The sequence below is a fragment of the Erpetoichthys calabaricus genome (genome assembly GCF_900747795.2).
Source record: "Erpetoichthys calabaricus chromosome 1 unlocalized genomic scaffold, fErpCal1.3 SUPER_1_unloc_25, whole genome shotgun sequence".
Taxonomy (NCBI): Eukaryota; Metazoa; Chordata; class Cladistia; order Polypteriformes; family Polypteridae; genus Erpetoichthys; species Erpetoichthys calabaricus.
In genome coordinates this window covers 1,289,389-1,306,012 of record NW_026261591.1, presented here as the reverse complement: position 1 = coordinate 1,306,012, position 16,624 = coordinate 1,289,389, and the positions used below count along the sequence as shown (strand labels likewise).

General features: G+C 43.3%; 2 protein-coding genes across 15 annotated transcripts in view; one reads left to right on the top strand and one right to left on the bottom strand.

Moving 5' to 3' along the window:
- LOC114642585 (NACHT, LRR and PYD domains-containing protein 3-like) overlaps positions 1-16,624 on the top strand; it is a 1,142,003-nt gene that overhangs the window by 828,232 nt on the left and 297,147 nt on the right. For 12 of the 14 annotated variants that reach the window (XM_051921799.1, XM_051921798.1, XM_051921797.1 and 9 more), the window contains one exon: positions 2,798-2,974. The exons of 1 other annotated variant lie outside the window; for it this stretch is intronic. In XM_051921799.1, coding sequence (XP_051777759.1) covers positions 2,798-2,974 — 177 coding nt within the window. Of the gene's footprint in view, positions 1-2,797; positions 2,975-13,097; positions 13,272-16,624 lie in introns of all 14 variants that reach the window. One more of the 14 variants, XM_051921803.1, reaches the window with a different exon arrangement.
- The window catches only part of LOC127526399 (NACHT, LRR and PYD domains-containing protein 3-like), a 169,843-nt gene that overhangs the window by 24,036 nt on the left and 129,183 nt on the right, over positions 1-16,624 (bottom strand). The gene's annotated exons all lie outside the window — the stretch shown is intronic.

Genomic DNA, 16,624 nt, shown 5'->3' with positions numbered 1-16,624 from the left:
GTAAAAGGCACATGGCAGCCAGCCTGGAGTTTGCCAAAAGGCACCTGAAGGACTCTCAAACCATGAGAAAGACAAAGATTGAACTCTTTGGTGTGAATGCCAGGCATCATGCTGCGGGGATGTTTTTCAGTGGCAGGGACTAAGAGACAAGACGGGATAAAAGGAAAGATGACTGCAGCAATGTACAGAGACATCCTGGATGAAAACCTGCTCCAGAGCGCTCTTGACCTCAGACTGAGGCGACAGTTCATCTTTCAGCAGGACAACAACCCTAAGCACACAGCCAAGATATCAAAGGAGTGGCTTCAGGACAACTCTGTGAATGTCCTTGAGTAGCCCAGCCAGAGCCCAGACTTGAATCCGATTGAACATCTCTGGAGAGATCTTAAAATGGCTGTGCACCGACGCTTCTCATCCAACCTGATGGAGCTTGAGAGGTGCTATAAAGAGGAATGGGCGAAACTGGCCAAGGATAGGTGTGCCAAGCTTGTGGCATCATATTCAAAAAGACTTGAGGCTGTAATTGCTGCCAAAGGGGCATCGACAAAGTATTGAGCGAAGGCTGTGAATACTTATTATGTACATGTGATTTCTCAGTTTTTTTATTTTTAATAAATTTGCAAAAACCTCAAGTAAACTTTTTTCACATTGTCATTATGGGGTGTTGTGTGCAGAATTCTGAGGAAAAAAATGAATTTAATCCATTTTGGAATAAGGCTGTGACATAACAAAATGTGGAAAAAGTGAATACTTTCCGGATGCACTGTATAAAGTGATAGATAATTACAACGGTGAACAGATATAATGGACATCATTAAGGACAATACACATAATCTAAACAGACAATATTGGTCTGCTGATATGGTGACTGGAGGACAGACCTGCGCAAGTTGCTTTGTAATGTCGGGGCACCAACTGGGTGTCCTCCTTTAATGAAGTCAAATGAAACAAAATAAAACTGGATGTGATGGCCCCAACAAAACACACCTTTTCAGCCCAATAGACAAATTGACTTTGCAGTTGTGTGAACATGATGGTGCTTCCTTCATGTTGAGTTTCTGGGTCAAACAGCAGACTCCATCCTCTGGGGGTCGGCAGCTTTTCAAGAGTCCCACCCAGAAGGACAGGAGCAGCTCTGGGCACTGCGGCTGAGTCAGTTCCCCTCATTTGGTTTCTTCTCACAGCTGCATGTGGATAAGGAGAGACAGTCAGTGTGAGCGCCCCCTCTCGTCTCAGAGTGGTATCACTTACCTCACAGAGACAGGAAGGTCATCTCCAGGTGGGCACACATGTGTGACAATACATAGAACTGGCCGCTCATTTGTTTGCACTGCTTGTATTGTTGTATTCAGCGGCACTTTGAGAATTGATTCTCATTACATGTTTATTTGCACTTCATTTTTGTTCATCTTTGTATTAAAATGGAGTTGATAGTTTGGAAATGTAACAATAAATGTAATAAATGATTCCTGTAAATTTAAGAAATAGCAAATGTAAATTTGGTGTAAAACACATTATGACTTCTTTGGGACTTGAAATTTAAGACTTGACTCAAAACCTGTCTAACAACATTTATTTCTATAGGATATTTTCATACAAATAATGGAGCTCAAAGTGAAGAAAGAGAAAAAATGAAAATAAATAAGAATTAAAATTAGGAAACACTAATTAACATTAATAAAAGTAAGATCCGATGGCCAGGGAGGACAGAAAAAACAAAAAAAACTCCACACGGCTGGAAAAAATATAAAGTCAAGACCACCCAGCCCCCTCTAGGCATTCTACCTAACATCAATGACCTCAGTCAGTCCTCGTGGTATTCAGGGTTCACATGGAAGAACTTGATGACGATGGTCCCATAATGCACTTGGTTGCTCTGCTCTTCATATCTTCAAGTGCTGTTATGTCTTTCTTGTACTGAGGAGACCAGAACTGCACTCAGTACTCCAGATGTGCTCTCACTAGTGTATCATAAAGTAAGAGTATAATGTCCTTTGATTTAAATTCAATAGTTTTTGTGATATAACCTCACATTTTATATTATCTTATTAATTTCTCCTGTACATTGCTTACACAATGAAAATGTTGTGTCAACATTAACCCCTAAATGCTCTTCAGAGGTCTCCTCCTGTAGCTCAGTGTCTCCCATTTTGTATTTATATTTGACTGAACTGAATCACTCAGGTGAATAGAAGACGCATCGGGACGACAGCAAGTGAAGTGAAAAAGTATCACCAAAATAATAGAAACAAATAAAAGTAGACACTCCATAACACTTCAGGGACACACATTCCTTTATTCCTGTTCAGAAAATGAGCTCATGATAATAATTAATCAAAAAATGAAAAAAAACTTCAACAAAGACACAGACAAACAGACCTGCTGCTGGTCACCACTAGAGCTGCTAGTCCTGAGTGGTAAATGACAGACAAGAATTCCAGTTTGTCATCCTCACCCAGTGGTCACCTGTGACAAGTCCATCTGGTCACACAAGTGCAGGACGCCGTCAGTCTCATGTCTGTGACGTTCTTATCCAGAGTTGATGTCCACTCGTCAGTCTGAATGACTTGGCACCAGTCAGTCCAGTGTGAAGGCAGGAGACCCTGTCAGGTATATAGCGCCTTACTTTATAAGAATGGCAGTGGTCTCGTGTTCACACTGCACTTCAGTGAAAAGTCAGAATACAAGTGGCCATTGAACCTTTGTGTTGTTTCTCCTTCTGTCTGTCTGTCTGTCTGTCTGTCTGTCTGTTTGTCTCTCTCCTCATGTCCTCACTTCTCTCTCTTCTTCTCCACAGCCTGTCTCAATGTTGTCTCACCTCCAGATGTTGCTCAGCTCTCTCCTCAGCTCTTTCTGCTCCACACTCACGACTCAATGAACTGAACCTGAGCAACAACAACAACATGGAGGATTCAGGAGTGGATCAGCTGTGTGAGGGGCTGAGGAGTGAAAACTGCAAATTAGAGAAGCTGGAGTAAGTGAACAACAAGTGTGTGTGTGTGTGTGTGTGTGTGTGTGTGTGTGTGTGTGTGTGCGTGTGTGTGCGTGTGTGTGTGTCTCATTAATTTTATTTCTTGTCACATTATGGCTCTGACTTTTCCACTCCCACAACACAAACGTTGTGTTTAATCAGGACAGACTGCAGTGTCCCTTATGGACAGACAGATGGACGTGAGGTGACACAACTGCAGATTTCCTTTTAATAATTCAATTCATAAAGACAGCATTGTGACCCTGAGCCCCTCCACCACACTGGTCACTCTCCTCATCCTCTCTGTTCAGACTGTTGTTTTATTTCTTGTCCCACAAGCCCACGCTGTCCATTCTTTATTTTAATCTCGTACTTGTTCCTGTCCTCCATTGTCACGTTCCTCCTTACACTCCTCTGATGTCCTCACTAAAGTTTGTTAAAAATCACTAAAATAGAATAAGGAGGAGAAACACAGTCAGTGGGAGGAGAAGAGCTGACTAAAGTGACAGAAGACAAAGAGGAGTGGACAGCAAGAGCTGGACTGGAGTGACAGATAAGGACAAGGAGAATAGAATAGCAAAGATAAGGAGAGATAAGAGATGGAGATGAACAGAATGAAGAAAAGGACGAATAAAATAGGACGACAAGGCAGAGGATAAGGAGAAAGAGAGAGAGGAGGACAGATAGAGGAACAGGAGGAAAGGTGGACAGCAGCAGTAGAAATGACCAGCCAGCCATACAAAGAAAGAGAAGGTGACTGAGAGGAGAGGATTAGGACTGAAGGCAGTGTGAACAGTAAGGTGGGGGACACAGGAAGTGACCGCCATTATAGCCAAGTGGACTGAACAGGCCGACATCATTCTACAAGACATGACCCCCAGGTCTACACAGGACATCGACATATATCTGTCAGTGGGCCTAGTGACCAACAGGTGGACACACACATCATGTGCAGTAGACATCAGAGACACTGAGAGGATTCTGGGAAGGTGACCTCAGTGGGCGTGTCAGTGAGATACTCCAGTGTGAGGAGTGGCGCCCTCTTGTGTTTGTAACTCACACTTGTGTCTCTTGTGGGACATTAAAACAAGAATCTCACCACATGATCAGTGTAGGCTGTCACATGACTTTCTCAATAGTCCAGTATATAGCACCTTTTTGATATTTTTATACACACATGGTCTTCACTGTTTACATCACATGTCCAGATCCTCTGCCTCATAAATCATTCTTTTGTCATTTCAGTCAGTCAGGGTCTTCCTCAATGCCAGCAGACAATGAAATGGCCGACTGACGATGTGAATAATTTGACGTCACTAAGGTCACCTGTCACACTAGTCCTGTGCTCCATTGGTCACTCTGGTCACTGCGTGATTCTCTTTACTACTAAATACAAAGCTGTGTGGTGACACATGTCAGGGGTCAGTGGTTATGTGCAGGTTTTTAAATTAAAATGGTGGACTCAGAGGGGCGTAGGTGGATGTGGTAGTGTGGGGAGCAGAGCAGCCCTGGAGTGTTGGTGGTGAATTGGCGGAGCGCACTTTACACCTGCAGACACGTGTGGCTCAGCCAGTGTCCTCGTTAGTGTTCTGGGGTGTGGAATTAGACACTTGCACCCCAGGGAGTTTAAAATGAAGCTGAGCAGGATAGTCAAGAACAAAACTGAACAGGAAAGAAAAATGAAAAGATGGAGATGAAGGTTAAATGAGAAATAAAGCAAATGCAGAATTGTGGCTGAGCTGATGCAGTGGAGTGGAGGTCAAGAAGTGGCCATGAGAGGAGTGAGCACATGGCACTCAAGGTGTAAGGTCAAAACCTACTGTGTGCCCAAGGAGCAAGAGTGACCAACTGCACTGAGTGGGCTTCTGCTGAAGGCTGAGGGATGGCGTTAGGAGAAAGGAGAAGGTCTCACGAGGCACCCTGCTGAAGGCCATGGGATTGTGGTGGGAACACAAGCAGAGTCTGGGGTCCTCAGCAGTGAACAGCTAAGGTGGCTGTGGCAGAAGCCGATGTGAAGGATGACTGCCCTAGGCGGTGGTCTCTTGGCTTGCTGAGGAGAACTTAACACTAGAATTACCAGAGCCTATGAAAAAACTCGTAGATCCGGCCCACCTTAAATCCGTTCACACCTACCCATCAGCGTCTTTTGTCCTGTAAATGTGCCGATTAAGACAAGCAGCAAGCAGCCTGCTTTTCCATCCCCCGTCGGGTGTGGCAAGATCTGGGAAAAAAAAACATGCAGTGTTATGTGAATGAATATGAATAATGTTGCATCCTTGCCATAATGTTTTCTGAAATGTACTATACACGTTATAAAATTAATAATTCAAAATATCATATATACCTGTATCTCTGTATTTATTTTTTTTTTGACATCATAGACCATAAGGTGCACACTAATTCAGCGTGAGCAGGAACACTCAATAAAACTGAATAAAAAAAATCAAGTGAGGGTGAGATACGAAGAAGGCAGATTCACCAACGTGTGTGTGTCAGCTTTTATCCCTCCAGATGAGAGAATGTCCAGTTCCATTGCCTCAAAACACCACTCACATCTATAGTTATTCCCAGTTTCAAATAAAAAGTAACAGAGTCAGATCCCTGAGTGGGGGGCGGTAGTTTGTACCGTGATAGTGACTGAGAGAATCCGGCCATCCATTATCCAACCCGCTATATCCTAAGTACAGGGTCACGGGGGTCTGCTGCAGCCAATCCCAGCCAACACAGGGCGCAAAGCAGGAAACAAACCCTGGGCAGGGCGCCAGCCCACCCCATGGCACACATACACACTAGGGACAATTTAGAATCGCCAGTGCACCTAACCTGCATGTCTTTTGACTGTGGGAGGAAACCGGAGTACCCGGAGGAAACCCAGACAGACACGGGGAGAACATGCAAACTCCATGCAGGGATGACATGGGAAGCGAACCCGGGTCTCCTAACTGCGAGGCATCAGCGCTACCCACTCCACCATCGTGCCGGCCTTGAGTGAGAGAATAAAAGAGAAAAAAAAAAATGGTAACTTTTACAAGTCCTATAAATGTATACAGTCTGTTACAGACGCAAACCAAATGTATGTGTTTACTCTATAATATTAACAATAAGAGCATCTCACTACTGAAAACAGCGAAAATAGGAGGCAGTCGGGATCGAACCGGGGACTCTTTATCACAAGTCAGCAAATCTTACTGCTATGCCACGGAAGCTGTTGTCTTATTCTTGAACCTTTTGTGAAAGTGTTTATTTCATCTTTGGACTTCAGGCTTCACACATTATATAGTTTATGCCTACATTTTGTCATTTACTACTAAAATATGAAAAATGTTTCTGTTTTAACAATGTGTTTACAGTAATCCCTCGCTACTTCACGGTTCACTTTTTGCGGATTCATGACTTCGCGGGTTTTTTAATACAAGTGGTTGCCCGCCTATCGCGGAAGTTATGTTCCAGACCCATCAGCAACAGGAGAAAATCCGCGATATAGAAAGACCATATAAATAAACATTTTTATAGTTTAACCTTCCTCTTGTGTTAGCTTTCTGTTATCATCTCTTATGTTAACGGGTTGGTTTGATTCATGTATTAAATCAGCTATAAAATACACTAAAAACAATAAGCTATCATTCTCATCTCTTGGTTACCTTGTTAGGCTTCCTTATCCATGAAAATGTTAGTTTTAATACTTTTGGTGTGGGCCTCTGGGCCTTTTTTTGTCAGTATACCCCTTTATTTCAATTTAAAAAAATGGTAAAATGAACCTCAAGAGAATCATATTAATAAATAAAAGGTTCTTGTGTTACCTGACTAATACTGAGGGGTATAGAACACATCTCTTAAATAAATTTGTTTTATTTATTTTTTCATTTTAATATTAATAACTAATGTGACATCTATGGTGTTACGGGTCAATTCAACCCATATATATTTACATCAAGAAAAGGCAAAAAAATATTTTTTTCAGCAATAGAACTTTAATATAAACTGAAAAAAATGAAAAGCAGAACAGGTCATGACACAAAATATATATTTGCATGGTCAAATAAACAAAAACCAATCAAGAAAATCAAACAAATAGAAATCAATTACAAGTTCCAAAACTAATACAAAGCTAAATCAGAGTAAAAACCTCTGTGTGTAAGAACACGCTTGTGTATGTGTGTGTTTAGTGACACTTTTTGAGTGTTCTTTGCAGAGATATTTCTTGCACTTGAAACACAATACATTTGTCTTTCTGTCCTTACTGCTTGGGCAGACCTGACACCTCTTTCTTTTCGAATCAGGCGGCCTGACTGGGGTTGTTGCTGTTTCGGTTGGTGTTGAGGCAGGGCTGGCTGAGGAGGATGCTGATGCAGATTCTCTCTGTGTTGCTGATGGTGAGGATGGAGTGCTGGGTGAGCTCTGCAACTGTCGTCTGGGTCTCGGGGCACCCGTTCCCTTCGCCTAATGTGTGGCTTGACAAGGGAATTTCCCAACTCCTCAAGAAACAGTCTCCGCTTGTTTTTTTTGGTTGAGTTCCACCCTTGGTGGATGTGGCTCCACAACACAAATGCATTATATGCAGACACATCAAGGATGTTGTAAAACACAACCATTGGCCATCTTCTGGTCATTCGCTGGCATGTGTATGTGGCTGTCAGCTTGTCCAGGTTGTCCACTCCTCCTTTGTTTTTGTTATAGTCGTGGATAATTGTCGGCTTTTTGTCACTTCCTGATGATACAGCTGCGTCTTTGTGAAGAGTAGACATGAGTATCACATGAGTATCACATTCCGGTTTCTTTTTGGACAATATGAGACAACAGTGGTGGTGTCTGTAAAAGCAAACTTTTCACCTGCAAGATTTCAGCAGGCAACTCAGGTTTAGTTTTCTTCACTGTTCCCACCATGGTAACTTTCCTCTTGAGAAGTTCTTGTCCGAGGTCATAGCTGGTAAAAAAATTGTCACAAGTAATATTGTGACCCTGCAGTCCAGTGGTCATATCGAGGACCACACGTTTTCCTTGGTTTTTCTCAGGGATGCCACTCGCAGCTTTGCCTGTGTAAATCTGTAGATTCCAGGCATAGCTGGTTCTTGCGTCACAGGCTGCCCAGATTTTTATGCCGTATTTCCCTGGCTTACTGGGTATGTATTGCCGGAAGGGGCATTTTCCTCGAAAAGGGACAAGACGTTCATCCACTGTCACCTCTGGCCCTGGGTTGAACATCAGCGGAAGGAGCTGCACCCATCTCTCCCAGACATCCCTGATGGGACCCAGCTTGTCAGATCTCACTCTGGTCTCTCTGTTGTCAAATCCGAGGACTCTTGATATCATTTGAAATGTCTGAAGTGACATTGTTGCCCGGAAAATATTTCTGCCTGTTGATGCGTCCCATAGACTATCAGTGGCCTCATTGCAGGATCTGTACACTCCAGCAAGAAGAAGAACACCAATGAAAGCATCCAGGTATTCCTCATCAATGTCTTTCCATATGTCGCCATGGACTTTTCTTCCTTCAAGGTTCGTCATAGTAATGATGATTCTTTTTAGTGACAATGGCATAAATAGCTCAAAACATGTTTTGATGTCACTGACTCTGGTCAGAGCAAACCTTGTGATTCCAGGGGTCATTTTGATGACATTTGCAGCAGCTGCCCTGCCATGTACATCATGAGGTACTGAGCTCCAAAAGATTTTACCATTTTTGGACTTGAATCTTTCAGCAGGAGCAGCTTCAGCACCAGTGACCTCCTCATCCGACTCATCAGATGTGTCTGTGTCTTCTGGATGATACTCCACATTGTCTTCCTCCTCAGAAACCTGCTCATCTGAATCGCTATGCTGCTCTGTGTCCTCTCCTTCATTTTCACCAAAAATATGATCCAGAACTTGGCTCACTGTAAATCTTCTTCTCATTTTTGCTTGCTGCAAATTGTAAATGTGCACTCTGCAAGTCAAATGGCCACTCAAATGAGTGAATTCACCTCGCATGTCTGGACTGCCCGTCTTTGTGCAGGTCTACTGGAAAGCCACGCAAAATGAGAAAGCTCACATGATTAGGAGAGGAGCTGGTGGTCAGTGTGTCAGCTGACAGTGCACTTAGGATTTCAGCTTTGGCTCGAATTATTGCTTTATCATCGTATTATCATAACTGGGTCGAAACCGACCCTAACAACACAAAGGTCATAATTTCAACCAGAGCATTTTATAATTTAGTAAAAATATATTTTTTTGCTTTATTTTGTTGAAATAGAGGTTCCTGACAAAGTCAAAAAGCCTTGATGCAATAAACAAATTTATGTGATTCTTGTATGCATTTAAAATTTAAAACGGGTCGGTGCAGACCCTAACACAAGAGGAAGGTTAAGCCTTAAAATACCCATCCCACATGCTTTAAACACATGTAAACTTATAAAACACACTTTGTTAACACATATGATATGTGAATGTCGGGCTAAGGATATGAGTAACATCTCACTATTATAAAACATTTTAACTTCACGCAAGACAAGACAGTGAGATAGGAAAATATTGACACGCAGAGCGACAAGCAGCACAAAGTCCACTTCTCCGTAGCGTTCATTCTGCTCCCCACCCCCTTGACAATGCGAAGTGGCAGGAGCGTACTGCGCTTCCGGGGAGGGGGGGTTTGAGCGAAGGTGCGTTCAGCTCTCACACACCCACACACACACACACACACACACACACACACACACTCCTCCTCCTTCCGAATGCGCAGAGCGACAAGCAGGCATTTTGGCAGAAGCAGCACAAAGTCCATTTCTGCTCAGCGTGAGTTCAGCTGCCCCCCTTCACAAAGCGAGTGCAGACACATTGACGTCTGATCGCTGCGTGCAGTGTGCAGTGTTGGTCTGAGGTGTTTAAGAATGTAGAAAGTGTTTAAGAGCATAGGAAGTGTTTAAAAGAGTGTGGGAAAGGTTAACAAGAGAGTGAGAAAGGTTTATAAGAGTGTGGGAAGGGTTTATAAAGCCTTAAAATATGTATAAATAATAAAATAAATATAGGTCGCTACTTCGCGGATTTTCACCTATCGCGGGGGGCTCTGGCATGTAACCCCCGCGATAGGTGAGGGATGACTGTACACAGATTATTGTAGAAACAGAACACACATGAAATGCATGTGTTCTAAATAACGATCTATTATTTCCACTCTAAAACTCCAGCACTTCACTCCCAAATAATCAATCAAGGCCTGAGCTGGGAGAACTTAGTGCACGTTCTGCGGCGGTGGGGGGATGGAATAGCAGGATGCTTGCTGCTTGTATTTATCGGCACATTTACAGGACAAAAGTCGCTGATGGAGAGGTGCGAACGGATTTAAGGTGGGCCAGATCTATGAGTTTTTTCTTAGGCTCTGGTAATTCTAGTGTTAAATGATGTTTTGTTGTTTTTACATACAAAAATGCCAGTGCAGTGAGAATTGTGCCAATAATACCACTATCAAAGTGACAGGTGGCACATGATATTAAACATAATATTAATGTGACAAATACTAAAGTGACAAATCATTAAAGTAAAATAAAAAAAAGTGACATGACTTATGCTGATCAGAAAACATGTTTGAAGTGACCCATAACAAAAATACAATAACAAAATAAATCTTCTAGAGCAGTGAGCCAAAAATGAGATATCAGATGTGGTGCCCAGCTAATACAGTCAATACAGCTTAGGAGGAGAGAAGGAGCGTCAGGCCCAGAACTCAACCACCACCCCCTGTGATGAAGAGTTAAAGAGTCTAATGGCTCTGAGGACTAAAGATCTCTGGTATCTATCCATATTGCAGTTCTGTGATAGCAGCCTACCGCTAAACAAACTCCTCTGATTAATTATGGTGCTGTATAGTTGGTGATGTTCATTGTCCATAACAGATAGCAGCTTGCACAGTGTCCTTCTCTCTGCCACCATCACCAGAGAGTCCATTTCCATGCCAGCCACAGATCCTGCTCACCTGATCAGCTTGTCAATATGCTCACCATCTCTCTTCTTCAAGCTACCCCACTTGATCACTAAATATAAAGTGATAGATAATTATAACGATGAACAGATATAATGGACATAATTAAGGACAATACACATAATTCAAACAGACAATATTGGTCTGCTGATATGGTGACTGGAGGGCAGACCTGCACAAGTTGCTTTGTAATGTTGGGGCACCAACTGGGTGTCCCCCTTTAATGAAATCAAATGAAGCAAAACAAAAGTGGACACGATGGCCCAACAAAACACACCTTTACAGCCCAATAGACAAATTGACTTTACAGTTGTGTGAACACGATGGCACTTGCTTCATGTCAAGTTCTCCATCCTCTGGGGGTCGGCAGCTTTTCAAGAGTCCCACCCAGAAGGACAGGGGCAGCTCTGGGCACTGCGGCTGAGTCAGTTCCCCTCATTTGGTTTCTTCTCACAGCTGCATGTGGATAAGGAGAGACAGTCAGTGTTAGCGCCCCCTCTCGTCTCAGAGTGGTATCACTTACCTCACAGAGACAGGAAGGTCATCTCCAGGTGGGCACACATGTGTGACAATACATAGAACTGGCCGCTCATTTGTTTGCACTGCTTGTATTGTTGTATTCAGCAGCACTTTGAGAATTGATTCTCATTACATGTTTATTTGCACTTCATTTTTGTTCATCTTTGTATTAACATGGAGTTGATAGTTTGGAAATGTAACAATAAATGTAATAAATGATTCCTTTAAATTTAAGAAATAGCAAATGTAAGTTTGGAGTCAAACACATTATGACTTCTTTGGGACTTGAAATTTAAGACTTGACTCAAACCTGCCAGACTTGACTCAGGACTTGAAAGTAAAGAGGAGAAGAAAAAGGAAAAGAAGTGAGAGCTGGAAATAAATATAATGAGAGCAGGGACAGGGCATCACCACCAGAGGGCAGAGCTGAGCAGAGCAGAGGACTTGGGGACATGCAGGTTTGATGACGTCTGTGTCACTGATGGCCTTTGGTGTGCACTCATAATTTGAACCCAAGTCTTTTGATTTTAACATTTTTAACATTTTATTTGAATATTTCTGGTATTATTTGTAAAGCCTTGTAAAGACCCCGCAATCTTTATTCCATCCCCTTAATGTCCTGTGGCCTGTCCTGATTTTTATAAACAGACGTCACTGAAAAGGCAGGACATAAAGAAATGAGCTGCTGCTGTGATAAATTCACACTGTGAGGACACAAACATGTCACTCATGTGACCCCCACACGTCCTGTGAAGTCAGCTGATAAAGTGCTGTGGATTTCCTTTGCTGTCATTTTGATCAAATCACTTATGGGCAGAGCTGGGAATGGACAGCAGTGCTCAGCAGTCATGGGGGTCTCTTCACAGTCCACTCAGACCACCTCTGTGCCCACTGAACTGGACTTTTTGGATGCTGACAGTCCATTTGAAGCTCATCCTCCTGCTTTATTACAAATTAGTAGAAGGAATAAGAAAACTGAGCTCAGCACCACTGAGGTGTTTAGTGGACAAAGGTCAGCTGGTCACTGTCACCAGTCAGTATGTGAGGTCTGAATGGCCGAGGACAGAAGTGTCACATGTCAGTCTTGTCCTCCATGTCCATTATGTCATCACTCCTAAAGTCAGGCCCAGTGTTTGTCCTTTTAAGCCCACAGAGAGTCATCGTCATCATCTAATTACTGTGACATGAGGAGAGTCCATCATGACAAACAGCTGAGTGTTAAGCTCTGCAGTGACCAGAATGTCTAACAGTTGTCTTTGCATGATGTCCTACAAATCAGACAATATGTCTACACATCCTGAGTCCTGAATGACACAAAGAAATCCCACTTTGTCACCCCCGAATTGTCATCTTCTACAAGTTCATGTGGCCTCTCAAGTGCAGGATGCTGTCAGTCTCATTTCTTTGAGGTTCATCTCTAATTTTAATGTCCGTGTGTCCATTTCAATGACTTCTCACCTGTCAGAAAAGCATGAAGGCAGGTGACCCTCTCAGGTGTTTGGTGTCTTACTTATAAGAACAGCGGTGGTCTCGGGTTCAAACAGACTCAGTAAAAAGTAAAACTGCCAGCAGTCATTGAGCCTTTGAGCTCTGCGGCCTTCTGTCTGTCTGTCTGTCCCTCCTCATGTCCTCACTTCTCTTTCTTTATTTCCACAGCCTCTCTGATTGTGGTCTCACCTCCAGATGTTCCTCATCTCTCTCCTCAGTCCTGTCTTCTCCACACTCACAGCTGACTGAACTGAACCTGAGAAACAACAAACTGGGAGATTCAGGAGCTCGTCAGCTGTGTGAGGGTCTGCGGACCCCAAACTGTAAATTAAAGACACTGAGGTGAGTAAACAGTGTGAGGTGTGTGGGGTTATGAAGTCACAGCTGACAGCCTGATGGACGGACTGATCACAGGACACCACATGGACTGACTGAAGGAAGGTGAAGGACAGGCAGTGGGACGAGAAGGACAAAGAGCAGTGGACAAGTGGAGCTGGATGGACGTGACAGACTGGGAGGACAACAAAGATAATGGGAGACGACAGAAGGAGAACAACAAAGCGAAGGAGTGTGAGATGAGCTGAGAAAAGGAAGAGCAGAAAAGGTGGACAGACAGAGGGACAAGGACACAGGGAGGAGAGGTGACAGGATCAGGACAGCAGGCAGAGTGGACAGGAGGAGAGGGTGGACAGGGTTATGGGGGTCACTTGGAACTAATAAGAAAGAGAAGAGCCAATGTCAGTGGACGGGGTGGCGAGGGGACAACAAGAAGAAACAACAAGACAGAAAATGAGAGAAGACATCAGAGTGAGGAGGAGTGGGAAAGAAAATAATAAAGAGAGAGACTGAACATTAATTAAGAGAGCAGGACACAGGAAGTGACCACAGAGGGGTCCACACCATGTCACCTGGACAGACCACCTTCTGTTGTGATTGCTCTAACAGCACAATATAACAAAGGGGTGAGGCCTCTAGAATAGCCCACCAAACAAATGTTACCCTCAGGCAGGCCCACCTCAGGCAAACAGGAGGCTTCAGGCCTGACTAGGCCTCAGACAGGAGCTCAGGCTTTTAAATTCAAAATTAAAATCAAAAAGAGTCTCAGAGATGTGAAGTGAGTCTGACCAGAGGGAGAACCATGAAAACTCCAGCTGGAGCAGAGACAAGTCCACAAGTGGTCTTCATAACAGACGAGGTTTATTAACAAAAGAGCCAAAGGGGCTGCCAAAGGCAATCCAAAGCTAACAACGTTCAAAAAGCACAATCTGTGAGAGAATCTGAACTCAAGAGCCAAAGGTTCAAAGACAATAATCAGAATTAAAAACAAAAGAGTAAAATACTTACAAAGACCACCAATCATCAGAGCAGTCAAATGAGCCTTTAGAGAGTTGGGGGCAGGTGATCCTGCGTCTTGGGATCAAACCACAAAATACAAGGAACATGAGAGAACTGCGAGAAGCACACAGCGATACTAAATAATAATGAAACAGAATAAAAATAACAGAGAATACAGAATTAAACAAATAATAAATGAACAGAACAATGTTATAAAAACAATGGAAAACAATGAAGGATAATGAAAAAAATAAAACTGTCAGCAGGCACCACGGAGGACCCTCGGCCTGACTAGAACACCTTCACTGAGATGAGATGAAACCAAAAGGCCTTCAGAGGACGGTGACGTGACTGGACAGTGAACTGAGTGACCGGCAGGGTGACACACATGTCATGTGACTTAGGGACACTGAGGAGGATTCTGGGAAGTTGACCTGAGTGGGCGTGTCACAGTGATAGTACAGTGTGTGAGGTGGGGTCCTCTTATGTTTGTAACTCACACTTGTGTCCTTTACAGGCTGAATGGTAATGAGATCAGTGAGAGTGAAGAGAAGAACCTGAGGTCAGTACAGGAGGAGTTGAACAGGACTGGACAGCAGGTGGATATCCACACAGATGAAGACTGAAAATGCTGATCAACTGACCCCAGTGATGGAGCCCCCTGTCCACTCCCTCTAAATTCTCATCTTTATCTATAATAATAAAAGGCAAAGCCCTCACTGACTGATTCACTCACTCACTGACTGACTGACTCACTCATCACTAATTGTCCAACTTCCCGTGTAGGTGGAAGGCTGAAATTTGGCAGGCTCATTCCTTACAGCTTACTTACAAAAGTTAGGCAGGTTTCATTTCGAAATTCAAAGCATAACGGTCATAACTGAAACCTCTTTTTTGGCCATATACAGTAATGGACTGCAACTCACTGGCCGTGGGAGGCGGGGTTGCGGGGGTTGCGTATCGCGTCATCACGCCTCCCATGTAATCACGTGAACTGACTGTGAAGGAGAAAGGACGGCCTTATATGCCGTTCGTTTATAAAACAGCGGACAGGCAACATCAGCGCAAGAGGCGAAGCCACCGTTTAAAAAGGTTTACTTTTCTTCTTAATAAAAATTTTAAAGCAGTACTTCGCCACTGCGAAGCGCGGGTATTTTGATATATATCAAAATATATCGCGTCATCACGCCTCCCACGTAAGCACGTGAACTGACCTGCTGCCGTTTGCAATGCCATATTCGCGAGATACAAGTTTAATGAGAAGACACGAGGTATAAACGACAGTTTGGATCACATTGTAACAGAGTTAATATTGCTGTAGCGAGAAACTTTTAACTGCCGGGTCTTAGCTAACATTAAATAAACTCGTGGACATCGCAACATCACACAAGAGACCGGCTCACGTGAAGTGACTGAACGCAGCAGGAGTGATCACTTCGATGAATCAAACCTGTTCAAAAAACACATTACACAATTGATAAGGTACGAACACATAATGAAAAAAAGCATGGTATAAACCGTAACTTTAACTTAAGTTTATAGAAACGCTCCCGCTACCGTTTGCAATACCATATTAGCCCCTGCGAAGCGCGGGGATTTTGCTATATATATTAAACTATTTCAACCATTCTATGACCTGATTCTCGCAACTGAAAGAGGGCACCGTGGCAGAAGTTAGCCGGCTTGCTGACCAACCACAAGCGTTACCTGGTAGGTAACCACCCATACAATCAGATTGTGAATCAGACTACGAATGCCTGCAATGTAATTACCCTGATCTATATGCTGTCAAATGAACGAACCACACGCCGTGGCACAACGTTAGGGGCTTCGCCTCTACGTCAGAGGTTCAATTCCCGTAAGGAAGTGCAGTGAGTGTGTACGCCTGATGAGCCCACAATTACGGCGAAACACGTGTCGCGTACTATGCATCTTCAAAGCACGGTATAAACCGTAAGTTTAAATTGAGTTTATAGAAACGCTCCAGCTGCCGTTTGCAATACCATATTTGTGAGATACAAGTTTAATGAGAAGACACGAGGTATAAACGAGACTTTGTAACAGAGTTCAAATTGCTGGAGCGAGAAACTTTTAACTGCCGGGTCATGTCGCGTGTTCTCGGGTAGGTACACCAAAAAATGTATACATTTATGCATGTAATGGACAAACAAAAAATGTACTATACCCGAAAGCACTGCAGTAGTACTCAATGTATCTTTACTTCTTAAATGTTAATGTTTTACTGTTTAATAATTTATACGCTTCTTATATGTTGTTCAAATTCTTTTATCAAAATACCAGTAACAGCGCACTGCACGATAACGTGGAGTGAATACACTTGACATGAGAATTCATGTTAT